The 23,539-nt window shown below is 40.3% G+C and overlaps 2 protein-coding genes across 3 annotated transcripts; both read left to right on the top strand.

Annotated features, from left to right (window-relative positions):
- Window positions 1-274: 274 nt before the first annotated feature.
- lck (LCK proto-oncogene, Src family tyrosine kinase) lies at window positions 275-15,644 on the top strand. Of its 2 annotated transcripts, none has more exons than XM_080042976.1 (13): window positions 275-391; window positions 3,178-3,290; window positions 3,892-3,952; window positions 5,149-5,239; window positions 6,436-6,534; window positions 6,662-6,765; window positions 7,315-7,464; window positions 7,562-7,714; window positions 9,515-9,694; window positions 11,939-12,015; window positions 14,136-14,289; window positions 14,510-14,641; window positions 14,784-15,644. In XM_080042976.1, the coding sequence occupies exons 2-13, from the start codon at window positions 3,183-3,185 to the stop codon at window positions 14,978-14,980; spliced, it is 1,506 nt and encodes a 501-aa protein (XP_079899102.1). In that variant the 5' UTR covers window positions 275-391; window positions 3,178-3,182; the 3' UTR covers window positions 14,981-15,644. The 2 variants fall into 2 exon arrangements, with proteins under 2 accessions (XP_079899102.1, XP_079899101.1); XM_080042975.1 differs by having other exon boundaries at window positions 3,178-3,302.
- An 899-nt stretch (window positions 15,645-16,543) lies between these two features.
- LOC307261472 (putative histone deacetylase 1-B) lies at window positions 16,544-23,501 on the top strand. Its single transcript, XM_080042026.1, has 14 exons — window positions 16,544-16,680; window positions 17,420-17,532; window positions 17,624-17,741; window positions 17,832-17,906; window positions 20,017-20,155; window positions 20,401-20,542; window positions 20,623-20,715; window positions 20,816-20,924; window positions 21,049-21,189; window positions 21,526-21,634; window positions 21,861-21,991; window positions 22,107-22,277; window positions 22,433-22,484; window positions 22,579-23,501. Exons 1-14 carry the CDS (start codon window positions 16,629-16,631, stop codon window positions 22,604-22,606), a joined length of 1,473 nt encoding a protein of 490 aa, XP_079898152.1. The 5' UTR covers window positions 16,544-16,628; the 3' UTR covers window positions 22,607-23,501.
- The last annotated feature ends 38 nt before the right edge of the window (window positions 23,502-23,539 follow it).

Here is a 23,539-nt window from a genome sequence, read left to right as displayed (position 1 = left end):
CTCCGCTCCCACTTTAGGAGGGGTGCTGTCCTGACCCCTTTACAGTGTGTGGAGGGCCTATAACATCCCCCCTATACCACTACCTCTGCTCACACACAGCTGCATGGTAAAGCACCTGTTAGAAGCTTGCACTGCAACCCTCAGCCTTTCAACGACAGGAAACACTCTCTGGGTCTGTGTGTGTGTGTGTGCACAGCCGTACATCAGCACTCTAGTCACACTAGTTATAATAAGAGACGCAGATGATGACATCTTCACACTGGGGCTGCTGTGGTGAAAAACTAAATAATTGCTAAATAGGTTTATTAAGAGTATTTAATAACAGTATTTCTATGGCGACACTTGAAATCTGATATCGTTGGACACTTGAAGAGACATTTCATTTGAAAAGGTAAGTTTCAAAACTTGTGATTCTATCAGTGTTACAGAGCAAAGAAAGAGGACTGAGGTAGATAGCCAAACATGTTAATTCCCCTGTAATCACAAGCGTTGTAGAAAATATTGTTTGTGATTTTTAGACAAGTATAGGGTGTGATCTTTTGACATTTTTGTATAACATACTATACTTCGAAAAGTGGCCTAAAGACAATAATAACGTCCACACCCAGAAGTGATGACCAATTTATCTTAAAATTCAAAATGTTGTCATCCACTGATAGGGGAGAGTGGCCTAAGTTGTGCATTTTGGAAGTTGTGCCACCCCTTGTTTCTAGAAAACCGTGGAAGAAATTGGAAATGTGACCACATATTTAAGAATAGCCATCCATTTGACTCATCCTGTAAAGAAGGGAGACACAAGGAATAAGATATAAGCACATTCAAGCTCAAAAAACTGTGTTTTGCCTTTCAAAGTAAAATTTCCATGATCAAGGTTTTTTGATTATTGTGTCTGAACAATTATAGACAAGTTTGAAAACATTTGACACATGTTTTAGTGCTTTGGTATGCTACATTTTGAGTCTATACAGTTAGCACGATGTCAGCCCTAAATTGCTGCATCATGCTTATTATCCAAATTTCTGGGATGAAGGTAAAATAACAATAACCAAAATAAAAGACGTAAAGCCCATACATCCACATAAACACAGATAGTAGTGCAGAGGTAAGATAGTTAATGGGGAGGAAACACCAGGGTGTACATATGGGTTTTGAGCCTTGATTTAAAGGCAGAAATGTAGGGGAATCACATTTGTCAGGTGGCAGTTGGTTCCACAAGCACGGAGCAATTAGTGCAAAGTACATTTCTGAGAGTTGTGCCAGTGGCATGGCTGTATACGCTGGTCACCAAAAGAAAGTGATTGTCTACAGTAGCTCAGAAGAGAGTGACATCTCAATTCCACTTAACGACACCACTGATGAGAGTTCAGATGGCCAGAAAGATGATGATGGTGACTTTGTCATTGTGAGCTTTGCAGGTAAAACCTGCTAGGCCTTACACCACACCGGGGGCAAGTTGTGCATCAAGACAACTTTTTTTACGAAAGCTATATTTCTTCAACAGTTTATTCCAGATCCAAAGTTTTTATTGCCAGGGATGCACAACACCCTGAAATATATGTACATATTTGAGTTGGAGATTTTACTGTCAAGGCCTTACTTTAAAGTCACTTTGAGTGAAAAGTTGCACAACTTAGGCCACTCTCCCCTATAACACAAACGCTAGTCACAAAACAGGTTGGAGGGCTGTTTGTGTTGTGGTCGCTGTTGATAAAAATCTGTATTAAAAGAACAATAGGACCACAACATGATCAGTGAACAAAAGGATGCATTGTTCTCTCAATGAAACAAGCACCGCATTTTACTAATCCATTTTACAAGTTTATTACTTGAGGTCAAATATAAACTTCAGGCCATTTATTGGTTTGTAAATGAATAGCCGCCACACAAACAAGAGACAATGTGAGGTGAATAATGACTGGATGAAAAGTGCAAAGAGTCATTTGAAAGGTGGATTTGATAAATCCACATAAAAAAATATAATTTTATTGAACATATGTTGTTTCTTCGTCTTTTGAAAATAATTATAATAATAAAAGTATATAAATACAGTACTGCAAAGTACTGCATTTATATTGTATATGAAGTATATATCCACATGTTTCATTTACAATGGCAGTGAATTAAATCTGATTTTTTAGGTCATTCCTCCAGACGCACTTGCCATCTACATACCCATAATACTTTGCAAGCAAAAACAAACAGTATTTGTTTGGAGAGGCCTTTAACAGCAGACCCGAAATAGTAGAGGGTAGCCCCTTAGTGGAAAATGCTGACTTGCTTGCATGACTCCCTGAGTGCTGGCCCAGTAGGCGTAATAGTGATGATCATTCAACGAAAGAGAAAAACACTTCTTATGACCCATCAATCCTCCTGTGATTCTGAATTCCTCAGGGTCTCAGTATACAGTGGTGGGTTGTTGTTCCCGGATCAGCCCTCTCCAGATTTTTCTCACGGCTCCGACCCTTTTTAGGACGGACGTGCTGCTGCGATTAGCCCACTGACCCTGTACCATGACTGGTCCAGAGGGAGCCAAGCGAGCTTGAGAAAGCCCATTCGTACAGTGCACCAGTTTAAGACTCAAAGCAGAACATGTGCAGACGTGGATTACATTGAGATTAGTGTGTGTGCACTTTAGTAGAGCCGGATGCTCAATAAGAATTAGAACATGTCAAGGCCTGCGTTTGGCCAAGCTGAAGGTCACAGTTCTGGATGAGACTTTATGTGATTTTATCTTCAATATTGTGTGGATGCTTATATGGTGTCATAAGAGTGGGAAAAATGAAAGCTTTTACAAGTGTTAGGCTCTTGGTTTCCCCACTAAGCCTCCATTTTGAGGCGAGGCCCTCAGTCACATCCGATTAAAGCAGAAACTGAAACATTTTGTGTCTTTCGTTAGTGTCCTCTGTCAACGTATCGTAAAAAGCAGCCATAAAAAAAGTTTTTTGGAACTTTGCCAAAAATATTCTTTTCATGAATGAATTTTAGTGTTTTGTTCGAAATTTGAAAACTGCATGGATTGATATGAGAGATGAGTTTTTGGGGGCTCCATAGCTAAGATGTCCGCCGAAGAAAACACTTGCATTACAGACACTTTGCCATTGAAAATGGAGAGAGCAATAATTATTTTGATGCCCTTACAATTCCAGTTGAAAAGTAACATTATCCTCTAAATTGCAGGAAAAATGGGATGTAGCTGCAGTTCGGATTATTCCGACACCGACTGGATTGAGAACCTGGATGAGCTCTGTGAACACTGCAGCTGCCCCATATCTCCGCAGTCATGCAATCCAGTAAGTGTCCAGGTACATCTTTTCTTGTATTTGGACGCTATGCTTTGGTACATTTGAGTATGAATGAGAGTCTGTGTGTAAGTGAGCTCGGCATGAATGCGGGTTTGGATTGTCTGTGTGGTTGGATGTCAATGACCACTTGGAGGACATACGGTGACTGCAGTTCAGTGCAAGTGAGAAGGTGTGAACACAACATGGGCTCCCATACATTCCTTTCATGTTGTGTAAATGATGACAATTATATTATCCCATCTAAAGCTGTGTGCAGCAAAGGTTAACAACTTATATAGCTGAGAGGGAAGTTGTCTTTTGTGTGTGTGATTGAACAGGAGTGTCATTATTCCCTCAGGGTTGTTTATTGTGAGTGAGATGTCCCATTAGATTAGAGATTGAGGAGAAAGCCACCTGTGTGTGCCACAATACATCGAGACGTTTTGTCTGGTGAGAAAAACCAGAATCTACCAACGAGATCTCCCTAATAAACCAGACATGTGTATACTGCCAATGTGACAGTGCCTTGTTTTTACCGCACGAGTCTTCCGTAGGTCTTTGGAAACTTGATCTTAAAACGAAAGTCTAATATTGATTTTTCTCCCACCAGTACACAGACCAGCTGATTCCATACCCATCACAGCACTCACCTCCTACATCTCCTTTACCAGGTAACAACATACAGCATATTCTATGTGTCTGTGTGTTTCACTGACATAATTTATATGTTATGCGGTGAGTCAAGTAAAAAAAGGACAACATGCAACATCATTTGAATGGGGTGGCAGTAGTGAAAATATGGAAAATCATTATATATTAGTTTGATATAGCCAAATTATATATTTTAAGAAATTATTCTGAAATAATATAAAAAAGTACATCTGAAAAATATGGAAGCCAAAAACAGCCATGCTTGCAATAGTGTTTTAATGCCATAATAGTGATAGCTGCTTAATTAGCCTGTTATCTCAGGGAAACATATAGCTTTTTTCTTGAGATTATGAGGAAAAACGTTAAGAAAAAACGTAACTTTTCTGAATACAGGTCGTTGTCTCACTCAAGATTATGCTAATTTTCTTGAGATAATGATATCATTAACTTAACAGAAAACAGCATTTATCATTGTAACCAATAAAAGGAAACACATTTTTGCTTTCTCCATCAAAGATCACAAGATAAATAACTTGCAACGAAATAGGGGCATTTAAAAAATAAATGAAAACATGGCTGTTCTCTGCTTCCGTACAATATGAAAATGTTTTCTCTTTTTACCTTTCCTCTACCCCCAATTAATTTGAATTGCTGAAGTTTATTTTCTTATCTTATTTTTATCTCTGTATATTTTATCTTTCAAAACTTCCAACTCTTCTTTTTCCTTAAAACTATCCATTTATACATGTTAAGGCCAACTCAAATATTTTTCCCTCACAATTTCTCATTTCCCTAATTTCTTACATGTTAATGTGTTTAAAATCCTTGTGCAATACCTGACACCTCACTGACTAATCTTACTCGGTAGTCAATTACATTAAATTTGCTTACTAATTATTTTATTAATTTATTCATTTTCACACAATTTAAATGAATACACTCCATTGTATAAGTGTTGGTGTTGGATTCAATACACATATTTTCTGCCACTGGAGCTTCACTTCCACATCACTTTCTTTCATTTGCTATATCGCATTTTTATCTTGAATTTGCCATTGCCAATGAGCTTTTGGCGGCAGTTTTTGGTAGAAGTACCAATATCAAAGCACATACTATTAGCTATTTCTGTTTACACAGTCATGTTTGTGATTAAAACCTGTACCAGATGTATTTCATCAATGTTTTATTGAAGTAAAACTAACAAAACCTCTTGCAGACAACCTTGTGGTGGCCATATACAGTTATGATCCAAACCATGACGGGGACTTGGGCTTTGACAAGGGAGACAAACTCAGGATCCTCAACAAGTAAGCTGATGATAGACATATAAAGCTTGTAAAAAATAAGTATATACTGTATGTACAACTATGCTATCCACACCCACCCCCCACAGCAGAACCCCTATGCATTTTTACCAGCTATGCGAAAGATTAGTGACAACTCCTCAACTCTAACCTGGGTAGACTAGTGGTCTCTGAATGGAGACTCATTGCATGTCAATCCCCTTAGCTTTCTCCCCATGTCTCCTGTCTATCTCTCATCAACTATTGAATAATAGCAAAAATGGTTACACCATTTAGCCTCATGAAAACATTGTGGGCTTTAAGAGGAAACCTATACTTCTCTAACACATGTGCATACAGGAAATAAAGGTAAATGTTGCGCTTATAGATCTGCAGTGCATTTGTAACGCTATACAATACCTAGGTAAGTAGCTTTTAGGGAAAAATATAATGGGTTCTTTATTACATTTTCTAGACAGAAATTCATGGCTATTCACGGCTCTTTAATTGTGAAAATCTCAAGAGGACTGGATTATTTTGTTTTCTTTGGTGGTCCAGCAAACTCAAATGGAGTTACTTTTTATTAAATCAATCAGGGTCAGAAGTTTAAATTATATGATTAAGCACATATCACACATTGTATATATATATATATATATATATGTTGTTGGTGGTGTTTAAGTGCATGCAATATCTGTGAACGTGAAGTATTTTAATCTGTTCTGGGGGGCAACTTGAATTAAACTAAAGTGAAAGAAACTTTGTCTTCTTCAAACTTAGCACCTTACAATAATGTGGAAATATTTAGTACACATAACAGGGTTGTGCAAGCTAAAGTTGGACTATTTTTTTAAAAATATTAGCTTTGGTCCTGACAGAAAATATTTCGATTCATGGAGAGTTATTCATCTGATGAATTTTAAAGGTTTAATAAGCCGTATTCGATGTGATGAATATTGTAAAATACTCGCTGCGAGCACGTCTCTCTTTTCTGTATTCTCTCCTCTCTCTAAGACATGCATACGCCCACCTCATCTGATGCGGTTGATATTGTGCAGTTATGCTTAACGTTGCAAAGAACCCTTTTGCCTGTGGGTGCTCATTGAAACTGCTCTCTGAATGCGTGTACCCATTCATCCCAGAAAGTCTAGACTGCTCACCACATGTCACATACATGCCAACTCACTCATGGTATTAATACGGTCTTGTTTGACATCCAGGGAAGATCCAGAGTGGTATTTGGCAGAGTCCCTCATCACCGGCCAGCAGGGCTACATCCCGCACAACTTTGTGGCAATGACCACGGTGGAGACTGAAGCGTACGTCATACAGGAAACATAATTCTAAGACTCTGCTCTCACACACAATACATGCTCTTTGTCCCTGGAGGGAAAGGAAGTGGTTAGCTCTAGGCATATTGAATCACATCGTGTGTTTGTGCTGCAGGTGGTTCGCTAAGAACATCTCTAGAAACGAAGCTATGAGGCTCCTGCTCGCTCCCGGGAATACGGTGGGCTCCTACCTGATTCGAGAGAGTGAGACAACCCCAGGTAAACTGATTATCATCATATACAGTCCGCGCATAATCAAAGTTTCTTTCTCATTAGGTTGTTTCTCAACAGAATACCTAAGCATGGTCAGTGTCATTTGCTTAAAGGTGCAAAGTGTAGCCTTCAACATCAATGTATTTTTTATACAATTTAAGATCATTAATACAATGACAGATATCATCCCTACGCTTTGTTATTACTGGCTGTGTTTGTAAAATAACCTGTTCCCCAACTTGCTTCATCAATTGGATTTCAGTCTTGCTGTTCTGCTGAAGATGTTGAGACTTGTATATGTAATTGTTCAAATTTTTGTGCTGGAGGTGAAGCACAAACAATTGAATCCTACATCAATATACTTTGACTCTAAAGCAGACCCAAATCTGTTCAACTGCATATAAAATCAGTGTTAAGACTATCTAAAATCATATCTACTTGGACTTATAACTGAAAAGAATCTAGTTTTGATTTGACGATGATGTTGAAATGCTGTCATTTTAAGATATTTTTGGTTCATTCTCACCGAAGAGTGTGCCTCCTCTTTTGCTCCAGGGTCATACTCCTTGTCAATCAGGGACCTGGACCACAACACCGGCGAAGGAGTCAAGCACTACAGAATCCGCAACATGGACGATGGCGGCTTCTACATCACAGCCAAGATATCCTTCAACTCGCTGAAGGAGCTGGTCCAGCATCACTCACGTGCGTGCAAGGGGAAAATGTATCACGATGACCATTTACTGTGGTGATGGTTAGGCTCCTCATCTGAACCCTTCTCTCCTCTCTTTCCGTCACCCAGGTGATGCAGACGGGTTGTGCACAAAGCTGGTGAAGCCGTGCCAGTCGAGGGCACCACAGAAGCCCTGGTGGCAGGACGAGTGGGAGATTCCCCGTGAGACCCTAAAGCTGCAGCGCAGGCTTGGAGCAGGACAGTTTGGAGAAGTCTGGATGGGTGAGTGACGGATTCAAAATAAAAGCCTCGGTTTTGTGGATAAAATGTGAATATAATATAAAATTCATTCGATATTGGCGTTGTTTTTCCATCTTGTACACAAGAGTTTGAGACATTTTGCATAGATACATCACATGAGAACAAAGCCCAGTTGCGCAATCACTTTGCGGGCCTGCCCGTGTGTCTGCTAGAGAGCCATTAGACACGGTTTTTCTGCCGTGTGTGCAGAACTGCTTCCTCAACACTGCCTTAATTGTAGGCTTGAATGAGCTGGTTTACTCTAGAATGACAAGAGGTATTACCCCTGTTATGCAACATCGCACAAACAACGCACATCCACATTTCCAATCAGCTCAGAGTGATTGGAGAAGCTGTCCCTTCACAATACATGCATGCATGTCTGTTGTCATTGCAGGTCAAACAACAAGGCAGGATGTTTTGATCTCAAGGGTATCGTTTGAAATAATCTGTGTCACAACCCCGTCATTATTCAATTGAATGGGTATTTTCCCCTCCATTTTCCATCCACATTGGCCAGCACAATTCAACATGCCAGACAAACCACTGTATTAGAGTCAAACATTGCCAACCACAGAACTTTATCCTTGTTTCGCAGTCACTTTCTATTTAGAGTATCCTGTTGCATGTAGTCTGGGGCACTGTCTTTGTTTCTCTATTCTCATACAAACATTGGCTCAAGGACATTCTTGAATACCGAGAGACTGTCATTTGCTATGAAATGTTTGTTATGGTAAGTTCCCGTGAAAATAAGCGATAACCATCATTTATAGCGAGACGATTTCCCTTGTAGATAAAAAAAGACATGGAGGAATGCTTTGAATAGAGAATATGATTGGCTCCCGTCCTCACTTTCCTTCAAGCATGGTGTGAGATGCTCTGCATTACATGAATGAAGATAAAATCGGTTGGCTATTGGTTTGGTTGATGTAATGTGGTGTCATGAGCAACTGTACTGTTGTTAGTTTAGCAGAACATAACCACTGTATTTATGATGACCCCTACAAGCTGAGATGAAAGCACTTCTGGTTAACCTTTACAAGGAACACAGTGTATACTGTATTTCATAGTCAAAAACATTTTTCTGTCCTGCTGGCAGCAATGAGGGCAATGTGTGTTGGTCAGGCCACATAATTGTTCCAGATTGAAATATCACAATGTCTATATTGTGAGTCGCCATTAAATTTGGTACATATATTAATAACACCCAGAGGAGGATTCCTGATGACGTTGGGTGTTATGTGACCTTACCTTTAGCACCACCAGCATGACAAAGTTTTCATTTATCCAGCGAAAATTTCTCAACATCTACTTGATGGAATCGGCACACAATCTGATACATATATTAATGGTTCCGAAACAATGATACTTACTGACTTCCGTCACGTGATCCCTTGTCTTGCCGTCATGAGGTTGCCATTTGTGCCGTGTGTTGAGCTAAATGTCTCAACAACTCTAAACTAATTTCCCCTCAAAATGAATTTAAGATAATGTATATGACCCTAACATTTCCTCTAGCGCCATCATCAGGAAAAGAAATGCCAATTTCTCAAATTCTAAGTTAATGACAAAAAAGGAAAACTAAAACCATCAGCTTCACCTGCACATTGTTTGCTGCTATCTAGCAAATAACATTAGCATGTTAGCATCATGATCAAAAGCATGTTAGCACATTTAGCTCCAAGCGTTCCTAAAGCCTTACGATGCTGCTGACTGTAGACTCTTAGTCTTGCTTTACTCCATTAGATGCCTTTTCTGAGATGTCTAAATGTGTATTTTCAGGAATCTACAACAATGACAGGACGGTGGCGATTAAGAACCTGAAGATTGGCACCATGTCGGTGGAAGCTTTCCTAGCGGAGGCCAACATGATGAAGAACTTGCAGCACCCACGCCTCGTCCGCCTCTTTGCTGTTGTTACGCAGGAGCCAATCTATATTGTCACAGAGTACATGGAAAATGGTGGGTAGAAATACTAATCTGTCAGTCACGGCATGGGGCATTTTACCTATAACGCCAACCATGAAGAGAGATTTCAAGATGGTACTGGAATTATCAAAAGAAAAGTAAAACCTTCTCCTTGGGTATTTCCATGAAATGAATGCCCATTTTGTGATAGATTAATAAAATAAATCATTATGTAATCGCTCCTGCTGCTTTCAGTTACTTGCTTTCAGTTTACCCAATTTGAATATGTCTGAGCCTGTCTGAAACGATCATTTCCTTAATCGTCCACCACCGTTACCGTAAACACCAAATGAAAATATGCCTAAGCCTGTCTGAAACCACGTCCTTAATCTTCCGCACCGTCACCCTGAACGAACCAAAGGTGGTGACATCATTGCCTGGGGGCAAAGACAAAGAAAGAGCCCAATAAACCTTCATGATCAAACATGTTGATCTGTTGTCAGACTCTGGGTGCCAAAACACATGCTTGAACAAAAGACTTGGCCTGCCCTGAGCGTTTCACCCCCTTTCGTGAGTCATGGTGTTTTCAGACGTTCGCTCCACTCCTGTGACTCCAGTGTGTTGCATTAACTGAGCACCTTTTGATCACAAAACCACAGCTGCCTTCCTATTCATTTGTGCTTGATTGATGAGATGATATCAGATGCACAGCATAGCACTCAAACTGTGATTGTATGGGAATCACAAACCTAAAAAAGCGCGCAAAGTCATGAGCCTTGCCTCTGGAAAACATGCCGCTCTGATTAAGTGGCCTGCCCTCTGATATAGGCTATTTTCAGCCTCTCCCTCCTGACCATCCTGTATTCGCCGCTAACGTGCTAAAATGTTTCAAAGCAAACATGAACTTTCACTTGTTTTCCGGGCCCCCTTCCAGACCGCTTACTGATGTTTACTCACAGAAGGGGAAGTCTCCTGGCCAGCCTGGGACGACGGGGTGTTAAAATAGGAGATGGTGATTCACCGGAGTTATTGTTCTCACACTTATGAAGCATGGCTACTTTCCAGACCTTATTACACACATGTACACCAATATTGGAGAACTGCAGTGTTCAACAGGGGCAGTTTGTTCAGCATCTTGTCACTGGATCGCCCCTTTTTTTTATTTACCCTCCCGTCATCCATTACAAAATACATGTGAAATGACTGTAGATCACAAACACAAGTAACTAAGTAGGATCAAGGTAACAGCTGCAAATAACTTTTCCAAATAAAAAAGTTCCCGACTGCAGCAATCATATGGCAGCGATCCAGCAGCTGTTTCACTTTAACCTCAGAGGTCTTTGTTATCCTTGTTGACTTGCGAGGAACAATAACAAAATGCATAGAGAGATGTTGTCACAAGCACAGCGGCAGCCTTAGCAGCCGAATTGAATGGAGTGCCTTTGTATGGTCTTGCATGTGTGGCCTGTAAACCATCACCAGCAGTGGCCCTACATGAGGCTGCCCCTTTGTCTGGGATCCACGTGTGTACGGGACACAATCGTCGCCTCTGTTGTCGGGAGAAAGAGATGGCTTGGAGTTCCAGCCTTTTTCAATTTGTCCATTTCTTTTTTTCCTTCTGTATTATCATGGAAGACAACGAGGATGGAAAAGAACAGAACAGGCGTGTCATCCCAGCTTCCTTTTGTGACCTTGACAAAGAGCTCTCCTCTGGCTCTCAGACTTCAAAAGCAGTCTTCCGGACTTTAAGCAGAGGAGCAAAAGCCCCCTCTCTTTCCTGGCACTGGCCATTCCTCTTAAAGTATTTCCTTTGGTTTGACTTGGTTGGCTGGCGTGCAGGGGCATTGTTCTCGGCTTATCAAACTCAACACAAAGTCTGCTGTCAGAAAGCATGCATCAACTTGACCGATGCTTTGTGTACTTCCTCACACTGTTATCTTCCCTGATTTCTAACTGCTATTCTGGTCCAACTGTCTATTAAGGTCCTTGGGTGGAATCATGGAGTTTTCGACCAAGGAAAATATCATTTCTGTTCTTGTCAAAGCATGACTAAACTTTTGTTTTCCAATTAACATAACTTTTCATATTTGCTTAATCTTCTGCACATAGCACCTGGTAAGTGAATGCATCTGTGTTGTTCAGGATGTGCAGGCGGTGGTAACCTATTTCCCACAGGTTTTTATTTAGTAGACATGTCGAGGCTGACCTGATTTGTCAGATGAATTAATATTGTTGAGTTCAGTTTGCAGTAGCAAGTAAGTAAAAAAAAGAGATAACACTTATATTTCATTTTTACAGGTAGCCTTGTTGATTACCTCAAAACAACAGCGGGAAGCAATGTGCCCATCAACACTCTGATAGACATGGCAGCTCAGGCAAGACATCTCTTTCTTACTGTCAATGTGTCTGCGCTATTCTCTATACACTCTGTTCACTTAATTTGCACGATTCCCTCTCATAAATTTTTTCGCTTTTTCTTCTCTCAGTGTGCTCCTTATGATAGACACTCCTTACATTCAACACCAATCATGTAGTACCAGCAGAGCTAGATCTTTTGGTCTATTCACCAAGGTGCTGACTCAAACCTGAAACTCAACGCATGATGCCGATTTTCCCTTTAACCTCCATCCACCTCTAGATCTCACTAATTAACACGTTATATCTGAATTGTAAAATCCATATCAAAGTATAGAAATGTCAAGTTGTGGTTGGACTAGGGATAGGTTCCAAGCTGCCTCTTGGTTTTCAAACAGTGACTTTGTGTGGTCTTATTTTCACTGTGAGACTTCTGCAAGTTGAACCCAAATCAAAATCAGTAAATATCTCCTCACAATCCCCTACCTTTACATACTGTGTGTACTGAGAAAAAAAATCAGTGTTAATAAACAGCCTAGGCTCTGTAAATTGGCATATTGCTAGCTATGGTGGGCCCCTTTGTTTTTTTTATACCATTTGTTAACATACCAGTTTACAGAGCCTAGGCTGTGTCTTAACACCAGACTTTTTTTCAACGCACACACAGTACGGACCGGAAGCTGATTGTGAGGAGATATTCACAGATTTTTACATAAAGTGAATTTGACAACAAGTATCCTCCAAAAGCACTGACTGCACCTTTAAAACGAGTCTAAATAAGTTTACAAGTGCTGTTAGGCAATGTTTCTTACCCTCAAACAGAGCCGGACTAGCAGGTTCAATCTTTATGCTAACTGGCAAATGGTTATAGCTTCATTTTTAGGCTTAACAAAATTAGAGCGAACTGAATATTCTCATCCAAAGCAGCATAATAAGTATTTCCCAAAATGTCGAACTATTATCACGGCCACATCTATTTCTTGAAAATGTTACATGTCTGTAACCTTTGACTAACATGTATTGTGGGTGTGGGAATGGAAAACACAACCACAGGAAGACAGACCGAAGTTTCAAAGTCACCAAGACATGACAAAAGATTCTTCATCCGGAGTAGGCCTATACTCACTCTACCTCTGTGCGCCAAGCCTTAGAGCTTGGCGCACAGAGGTAGAGTTTATACGGAGCTTTGTGGTGAACATATTTTACGAAATGATGCTTTCAAGCCAGCCTTTATGCACTGCATTGGTGGTAAAAGCGCTAAGCAAGCAACTCTAACCATCATGTGATGGACCATAAAAATCCAAGTGATTAATGACCTTGCCCTTGTACACTTTGTCCAAGTCCTTATGCCGTATGCTTAAAATGTGTATATTTATGTGATCAGAGGGGAGAAAGATTTTACTATAGCTATTGGAGAGTAAAGCAGACATAGTTTAACGAATGCAAAATAATGGTTGGAAAAAAATCACACCACAATCAAATAAGTTGAATGGAGAGTGAAAGGAGGAGTTAAGTTCCCAGTGTGGGAAGTAGGTAGAGGTTTATGAAATGCACTTACATACATACTTCTCACATTTCTGAGAAGACCCCAAGGGCCAATGGGACCTATATGATAGATTCTTAAGTCTGTAACACACACCACTGACCCGGCAAAACATAGAGAGTTACATATACTTAGACACAGACACAGACACTGATGCTTTCTAAATGTGGGTGGTGAATTCTGTGGAAATGTTTAGCATTTCCTTGGTTTAGATAAGTCAAAACTAGCAAGAAGTTGCCTAATGCATTTGTGTTCGTATGAGCCTCACTCCAATGCCTAGCCTGTAAAGACAAAGGTAGTATGCTATTTGATTGAATCAGAGGCACAGTGGCATATTCAGCCAGCCAGTAAGTATCAGGAAGTAGGACACAGGCACAGCTGTGTACCTGGGTGGAGTACGCTGGTATACAGAGGTAAAGGGTATGAGGAACTGACCTGGGGAAGTGGTAACCTCCCTGTTTTGGGAATATTTCTGTTCATCTGTCCAACATGCACAAATAGTGCACAGTTAAAGCATGAGCTGGCCCCTTAACTCTAGTGAGTCTTGCTTGAACGCACAGATGTGAGGCTTGTCTGACGGTGTACTGTCCCCTGCAGGTGGCTGACGGAATGGCCTTCATCGAGGAGAGGAATTACATTCATCGAGACCTGAGAGCAGCCAACATTCTGGTGTCCCATGAACTCATCTGTAAGATTGCCGACTTCGGACTGGCAAGACTGATTGTGGATAACGAATACACAGCAAGAGAGGGTAAAGCACGTTCTTTTGGGCACATGGAACCTTTACACACGCTGAATAAGGTGTCTTATGGAATATTGTTTGTTTTATTTTGAAGTTGTTGGTTTGTTGTGTTGCTTGGCGTGGAGAGATTTTCAATGGACTCACACAATTTGAAACGTGATGAAAATCTGTGCAGTAGCTCCACCAAGTGTTCATGCTTTTTTTCTTTTACCTTTCCCTTTGTTCACAGGTGCAAAGTTCCCCATCAAATGGACTGCCCCAGAGGCTATTAACTATGGCACATTTTCCATAAAATCAGATGTGTGGTCATTTGGGATCCTCCTGACAGAAATTGTGACATATGGACGCATTCCTTACCCTGGTAAATACACCTTTGCTGCACTAATACCAGTTCATCACAAAATCCTATCAAAATATATCCAAATTACAAGTCGAGCATGGATTATAATCGCTGAAAACACCTTACCCATTGCCTACTCTCCTGCATTTGACCTGCTCTTTAGGTATGTCAAACCCAGAGGTAATCCAGAACCTGGAGCGGGGCTACAGAATGCCCAAGCCAGAAAACTGTTCAGATGGGCTTTATGACGTCATGTGTCGATGCTGGATTGAAAACCCAGAGGCCAGGCCCACCTTTGAGTATCTGAGAAGTCTTCTGGAGGATTTCTACACTGCAACAGAGAGGCAGTACCAGGAATAGCCCTGACAGGGCAGAAAGACAAACAGACATGGAATAAATATACTCAAACTAAAGGCAACGCCTCTGAAGGCAGATGCTGGATTTTTGTTTTCTTAAATCTTAAAGTACATTACCCTTTTATTGATATTGTACAAACTGACAAGTAGGAGTTCTTTACTGTGTTCGGCATCAGTCTTATTCTGCGGGGCTTCACATGTGGAACTGTGAACCTGACCTTACATCTGGATCGCTGCAGAGCCGACAGCAGTAAGGAGCATGGTCATCACGCTGCTTAATTCAAACTAGGAACAGTGTGATGTAGCTGAATGAGCAGCTGCTCTACTACTGTTCATTATTCAAATGTAAATACTGTCAAATTGCTTTAGCTCTATTTTACCTCTGCAGTTTAATAACTGTTTTCAAACGATTTCACGTACAGCAAAAAAAAAAGCTTTGTGTGCATGTTGTTTGCTGGGACATTAAATAAAGCTCAACCTATCACAACCAACAAACCACCTAAAATAAAGCACCATCAGCCAATGTGTAGCCTACTCTGTGATATTTTTAAATGTTTAGGCACATTTATCAGTTTAAATCATGCTGCATTCTGGACACTGTCTGATCATGTGATCAGTGTTCGATCATGTGTCCTGTTGGCCACATATTCTGCAGAAAAGAAAATGTGACACCCACTCAAAGTATGTATTTGCACATAGTCTTTCATCAATAAACTGCAGTGGTGAAAAATAACTATGTACAAGAGTTACTTCCATTTGACCTTTCCATTTTACCATCCTGTATACTTTTACTGGACCATATTTTGGTGAGATTTATCTAGATTTAATTAGGCCTACTTGGACTAGGATTTTACATTCAAAATGTATTATGATATATAAAGGATATAAAAATGCCTCCTCCTTGAGCTGCCGCATAATCAAAATACTGGTTATGCATTAGTTCAATTCAATTCGATTAACTTTATTTCAACTAGTCACTGAAGTTGCCCTCATACTACGAACAAGAGGAAACACAATATGTATGGAATACCATATAATAAACAAGGATAACACAGAGCTAGAAAAGGATTAAAAATATAAAATAAGGATAACAATTATTCAAGATTCAAGATGTTTATTTGTCATGTTCTCAACAATTACAGCAGCACTCATTGGCATATTAACAATGTAGCCTAATTCTTAAGCTTTAGGCTGATCTCAACAATGCAATAGAAGAAGATAAAAAACACAAGTGAAGAGAGCCACCTGAGACAAATAAACATAACAAACATAAACTAAGGACACAATAAAGATAAAAAGTGGGAAGATAAGGTCGGCTACTTTAGCAGCCTACATTTAGACGTGTATATATGTTTAAGTTATTTAGGCTATTGCTTAGGCCTATATAATTATGAAAGCTAGACACTATTCCCAATAACACTGTGCAGGCGGAGCAGCTGCTAAATTGTGAAAGAAATAGATTTACATAATGTAAAACAGCCATCACACTGACAAAGTGCTCAGGGAGGGGCAAGCTATATATGTCGCCCCCTGTTGAAGGCAGCCGACATTACACACCATTGATTGGACGTGATACAAACTAAACTATCCGCCTCTTGTCGCTGTTGTCTCCTGCGGCGTGCGAGGAGGAAAGCAAGCCAAAAAGCACTAAAATGGCGCTTACTTCCCAAGGAACAAAGAAAAAAGTTTGCTACTACTATGACGGTGAGTTGCTCGCGTGCCTGTACGGTAGACTGCGGACGCACATGCGAATGAAATCAGCCAGTTTGCGCCAACGAAGGTTGCAGTTTTATTTCACCTTTTGGCTAACCTAACCTGGCTCGTAAGCTAACCTAGCTAGCCCGAGACGCAAGCGGCGCTCTTCATCTCATGTTAACACAGTGTCGCTATGTCAATACACAGTATCAATGTACTAATAGTATGTGCTCAGTATCTCTAAAAAAACGTTAGCTTCGCTTAAAATACTGTTTTGGGCGTTTATCTAGCGGATATTAGCACTATAATTAGTTAAGTTACCGTTACAAGCTAGGTAGCTAACAAAGGGGGATATGAGCACATCATTGTCACCACAATTAACGCCGACACGAAGCTAGCATTAAAATGGCTCGTCTTGCTGCCTTCAAATGCGTATTACTTAGGCGTAAAATAGTGCTTTGCTCGACATATTCGGTGCGTACAACAAAGCGCAACCCGATTACTGTAGCCGGGTATTTGGTTCAGTTTCATTGATACGATTTTACTTTTTAAGTTTTTTTTGTTTTTGTTTTTAGCGAAATTGAGAGAGGTCTGGTTGAAGGATCATGCACGATGATATTGTTGAATTCCTATACCTGTCCTGCAAATACACGTATTATGTTCGTGTTTTCTGTTTACTTTATTAAATTTTTGCATGTACAATAAATAAATAATCCAACTTCCTGTGTTTTACTTGTTTACCTTTCAGGTGATGTTGGAAATTATTACTATGGACAGGGACATCCCATGAAGCCCCACCGAATTCGCATGACACACAACTTGTTGCTCAACTATGGCCTGTACAGAAAAATGGAGATATATGTATGTGAAATTACATTTAATAGAGCTTCTTTATCACCTCCACTAGCCTATTTCTCGTATCGGAAACTAATTTGTTCTCCTTGTGTTTCAGCGTCCGCACAAAGCCAGTGGAGAGGAGATGACCAAGTATCACAGCGACGATTACATCAAATTCCTGCGCTCAATTCGACCGGACAACATGTCAGAGTACAGCAAACAAATGCAGAGATGTGAGTTTGATTAGAGATATATTTAAGAAAGTATTTTTTAAACATGAAAAATGGCAAGATTTTGATTATTTCTCTTGTGTTGCATTGCAGTCAATGTGGGGGAGGACTGTCCGGTGTTTGATGGTTTATTTGAGTTCTGCCAGCTCTCAGGAGGGGGCTCTGTTGGTAAGTTGGCTCTCCTTTAAACCTGCAGTGTGTAGAATGTTGGGTTTTATTTCCTAGCAGATTTTGTAGAAAATAGTTATAATATCTATAAGTACATTTAATTTAGTGCATAATAGCTGAATTTCTTTTTTAGAATTATAATTTTTTCCTTAGAAAGGGTCTCATATATGTCCATATTTCTCCATACTTTGGACCAAGGCCTTGTCACTGCCATTTTGGAAGTGTCATAGTTGGAATGTCATCAGGTGCATTGTTTAAAATGTAGAATTGTTCTTGTCCTTGAAGGCCACTGTAGCTTCTGTTATTATTCGAAAGGGGTGGGGTTACCCAGGGAGCGTTGCATTCTAGAACTTTCTAGAACTTACTTGATGATGTCATATTACACACTGCACCTTTAAATACAGCTTTGACAGACGTGCTGTGTTGGGCAGTACTCATGCCATAATGCAGGGTTCGACATAACGTATAGCCCGATGGCCCGGGGCCAGTAAAATCATATGCAGGGCAAGTTGATTGGCCAGTCACTGTCCCGCCCGGGCCAGTGACTGGCCAATCACAGTTCAGTATATTTTTGTAGACTACATCATGGTTCATTGAAATGCGCGTTGAGAGTCGGAATGAAAGCAGTGTTTATTTAAGACTCAATATAATAAACCTAATATAAAATATATTTTTTAATGAAAGGCCAGTGGACAACCGATGCGTGGGCGTTTTGACAGGCGGAGCAACAAGCGGGTGCACTCTCGCTCCGTTGGCAGAGCTGCCTACCGTCCGCCTGCGAGTCGACAAATCAATCGACTTGCTTTGCCCCCTTTCTTTCTTCCCACAGCAGAGGTTCAGGTGCAGAAATTATAACTGCGCTTTTCCTTTAGCTGCCGCCATTATGTTACAGTATTTGCATGCAAGCCCCAATGGTAATACAAATGAGAGGCTTTATTTAAACGCTGTGACTGCGTCTCCGGTGATTGTGTCGGTTGTAGACAGAAACCAACGGAGGGACTCCGCTCACTGTACAGTTCCTATAGTCGCGCAGTTTGGCACTGTGTTTTCAGGCTCGAGACATTCAATCAGATCGCGGAAGTCTTTCCCATTGAAATCGCTAACGGGGGGAATATCCCCGGTTATTATTTTAGCCACAAACCACAGTTCATCTGCGCGACGGCTCACTCGCTGGCGAGATCACACGGTGAAACGCTGCTGTGATCGGACGAAGGCATTGTGTGTTTCTAAGGTGATTTAACGTCATAGTCTTAGACGAGCGTTTAGCATTATGCTGCATATTTTGCACTGCATTGTTTTTTATCAATAGTTTGAAAAAATGGTCCCGCACTGGACTCTTATGTGAAGCTGACACTTCATGGAGAAGTGACACTCGCTGCGCGCTCACGACCAGACGTGAACTCGCATATACGGTGAAATCTCCCATTACAAAAACGGCATAACCCCCTGATTTTCGGATTTCTATTCTATTTTTAAAGTCAACTTGAGCGCAAGTGGAAAACCGGTCATTCGGTCATTCACATCCCTAATGCATATAGAGAAAGTAATAAAAACAGCCTACCACACCACAAAGACTGATCAGACCTTCATCTCTTATTTTTTTTTTATGTTTGAACATGACTTCTGCAGGTGAACTATGCATTAAACTGCCCAAATTCAAGAATAAAAACAACCATCAAACTACTGGACTTTAAAATACTGGCCCACTCTTTCAACATACTTTCAGTTGTAGGCTTCAAATTCAATATGTTTGCCTGGTTTTATATTATGTGTATGAGCAATATCAACATTTCATATAATTAACTAAAAGAAAAATAACCAAATTTAAAGGGAATATATATACTGTTACAGTATAGATATTCCCTTTAGATCTGGTTATTTTCTTTATTTTTCTAATACAGGTATTATAATGATTGACACTAAATTATGAAGAAAAAAAAGTGTGTGCAGGGCCAGTGAAAATATACAAGGGGCCAGTAAAACTCGGATCCACTGGCCCGGCGGGCCAGTAGGAAAAAAAAGTTATGTTGAACCCTGCATAATGTCCTCTGTAAACGGTTGAGTTTGGTTTAAGCAGGATGTTAATTCTCACCTCCTCACTGTGTTCCAGCCGGCGCGGTGAAGTTGAACAAACAGCAGACAGACATTGCTATCAACTGGGCTGGAGGCCTGCATCACGCCAAGAAGTCTGAGGCCTCGGGATTTTGCTACGTCAACGACATCGTGCTGGCTATTCTGGAGTTACTGAAGTGAGTGCTAAAGCCCTATCGTAGGCACTCGAGGATGTTTCTTTTGCATGAGTGGATAATACTCATCAAAATGTCTTATTTTGAAAAAACTAAGTTAAGGGTCCAGTTGTTTTCCTAGTCGTATGTAATTTTAGAAAGAATAGTGAATATATATTCATAGAGCACAACCAAAAGAACACAGGATGTTTATCTCCCAGGCTACACCAACATTTCTATAACGTTAAGTATCTTTCCCCTCCTTCCAGATACCACCAGAGAGTTCTGTACATAGATATTGACATCCATCATGGGGACGGTGTGGAGGAGGCTTTCTACACCACAGACCGTGTTATGACTGTCTCCTTCCACAAGTATGGAGAGTATTTCCCTGGCACAGGAGACCTGAGGGTAAGCCTTGAAAACTACACAACAGATAAAAGTCATGTTATCGTCATACAGTGAGTTGACATTTTCTTTATTCTCTGCAGGACATTGGAGCTGGGAAGGGTAAATATTATGCGGTAAATTACCCACTAAGGGATGGGATTGACGACGAGTCATATGAAGCCATATTCAAACCTGTGAGTAAATAAAATACTTGTCGGCTGTGATGATTTGGTAATTAATAAGTCCCTTGATGAACAGAAGCATTTAGTAAACTGAATGGTGTTTTTTGTGTAGATCATGGCCAAGGTGATGGAGATGTACCAACCCAGTGCAGTGGTCCTACAGTGTGGAGCCGATTCTCTGTCAGGAGACAGGCTCGGTTGCTTTAACCTCACCATCAAAGGTAAGTTAACGAAAACATCCCTCCTTATGAGTCAGTGAGCAAAGAGGTCTGCTATCAATGGAATAAAGTTTAACTGAGAAATCAATATTCAATAAATGTTTCCTCCCTTACACTTTGTGCTCAGGCCATGCCAAGTGTGTGGAGTACATGAAGAGTTTCAACTTGCCTCTGCTAATGCTGGGCGGAGGAGGCTACACCATCCGTAATGTGGCACGGTGCTGGACTTATGAGACTGCTGTAGCCCTCGATACCTCCATCCCCAACGGTGAGTCTTCATGCCCAAATTACACTGAGTAGGATTAGACTGGTTTAGCTTTTTTATGACATAGCTGTGGCAACTTATATTAACATCTATCTATTTAATCCATCTCTTTAAAAAAAGTAATGTTAACTCACCAAGGTATCCTCCTCAAGCCTATTTGAAGTAAACACAGCATTTGGAATCTGTCGTTTTGTAATTGGTAACATTAGTTTCCCAGGAAGTGAAAGAAAGATAATTACTTGTAAAAGTTGTAGAAGCTTCATACAAACAATAACATGACTTCATATTCATTCATTAATGATAGAAATCTATTATTATTATTTTCCCTCAACTCAACAGAGCTCCCGTATAATGACTACTTTGAGTACTTCGGACCAGACTTCAAGCTGCACATCAGCCCCTCCAACATGACCAATCAGAACACCAACGACTACCTGGAGAAGATCAAGTGAGTGCACAAAATGTTTTTTCTGACTGTGTTATGAAGTTGCACATTGCGTATTTCACAGCATAATCTGTAATGATTCAGTAGTTTCCGCAGTAGTAACGGAAGCATTCCCATGTTTTTGTATTGTGGTTTTAAAAAGTTGAGAACATGGCCATGTTGTATGTACAGCTTCACTTCTCAGGTCGTTTGTGGTCAGTTTGTTGAACCTGCATTCTGTCACTTTTAGGCAGCGCTTGTTTGAGAACTTGCGCATGCTGCCCCATGCCCCAGGAGTCCAGATGCAGGCCATCCCAGAGGATGCTGTACAGGAGGACAGTGGAGATGAGGAGGAGGATGACCCCAACAAACGCATCTCCAGTAAGCACCTCTCCGTCACCATTCACACCAAATCTGTAGCAACTTTTAGTTACTCCTCCGAAACAACAGAAGAGTGCCATGATTTAATTTAACCCTGTCCTTTGTTCATTTTTAGTCCGTGCTCATGACAAGAGGATAGCCTGTGAGGAGGAATTCTCCGACTCTGAGGATGAAGGCGAAGGAGGCCGCAGAAACACAGCCAGCTTCAAGAAATCCAAGCGGGCCAAAACCGAAGGAGAGAAAGAGGGAGAAGAAAAGGAGAAGAAAGGTGAGGAGGAAACAAAAGGTATCTATTCATTTTTTTTTCTTTATTTTCACCTCATCCTACTCATGTCGTAACATACTATTTTATGAGTTATTTATTTTAGTCTGATCATCCTATTTAATGCAATAGCATGTTATTACGATGACTGTGACTTTTTTGTTTTATGTTTTTTTTAGAAGTAAAAGAAGAAGAGAAAGCACCAGAGGAGGAGAAAATGGACACATCAAAGTGAGAAAACACTGCACACAAACTTTAACACCATGTTGACCAGGAAGTGGCTTATTGGTAGTGATAAACTTTTCCTTCCTCTGTGTTCTTTTAGGCCTAAAGAGGAGTCCAAGACACCTTGAAGTCCTCGGCAGCCATTGATGCCAACACAACTGATCAGGATGGATGTCTTTTCTTTAATCTAGATCCTTTGGATAACTTATCTTTCCAGGCTGCTGCCATGGAAATCCATCAAGGAATATACCTTTGTAATGAGACCACCCTTCCCTCAAAATGGGATGGGGATTTCCAACATTATTTTCTAGGACAACTTTTCAACCTTGTTGTTTATGGACTGAAGTCAGTCAAGTGTTTTTGAGTATTGTTTTTGTATGCTTTCTCATTTTTTACCCTTAATCTTTTTATGCTATATTTGCCTTTCCCTTGTGAAGCAACTCTGTAAAAATGGCTTAGTACATTTATGCTTTTATATATCTGATGGATTTAATTTATTTAAATCATAGATATTTTGGCTACTCCGTTTTGTCTTTCACTCCCAATTTTGTCCTGTCTTTGAATATGTAGTTGAAGCATGTTTATACAATAGATCCTTTTCTGTAATACATTTGTGTCACTGGTCTTGCCTGCCAAGGTCGCCAAGCGTGGTTAAGAGGGTATTATTTACCTGAATTCCTTTTACATGTCACAGGTTAATAAATAAATGACAGTCTTATATTTTATTATGTACTTCACTGACACATCTTTGGCTATTGACATTGGCTTCTGCCTCACAATACTGAAACAGTCCTGTCAGGTTTATATTCCACTGAAATTTGAATTTGATTGTCCATTAGTACTTAGTGTTAACTGGGAGGCAAGACAAATGGCAAAAATGCATTTGTTGTATATATTTGTATTCTGAAACATGACTAAATTTGTTCCACAAGAGAGTTTGAAAATGTGATTTTAATCTGACCGATATCGGTGTGTGCTGACCACACTTTCAATACCAATAAAAACTGTCCTAAAAAAGGTTAACTGGTTTTGGTCTGTACATTTAAATTTTCAAAATAACA

Source organism: Ammodytes marinus, assembly GCF_949987685.1.
Source record: "Ammodytes marinus genome assembly, chromosome: 15".
In the NCBI taxonomy this organism is placed as follows: Eukaryota; Metazoa; Chordata; class Actinopteri; order Uranoscopiformes; family Ammodytidae; genus Ammodytes; species Ammodytes marinus.
The sequence above is the reverse complement of the archived record's forward strand: the minus strand, read 5'-3'. Positions and strand labels throughout refer to the sequence as shown.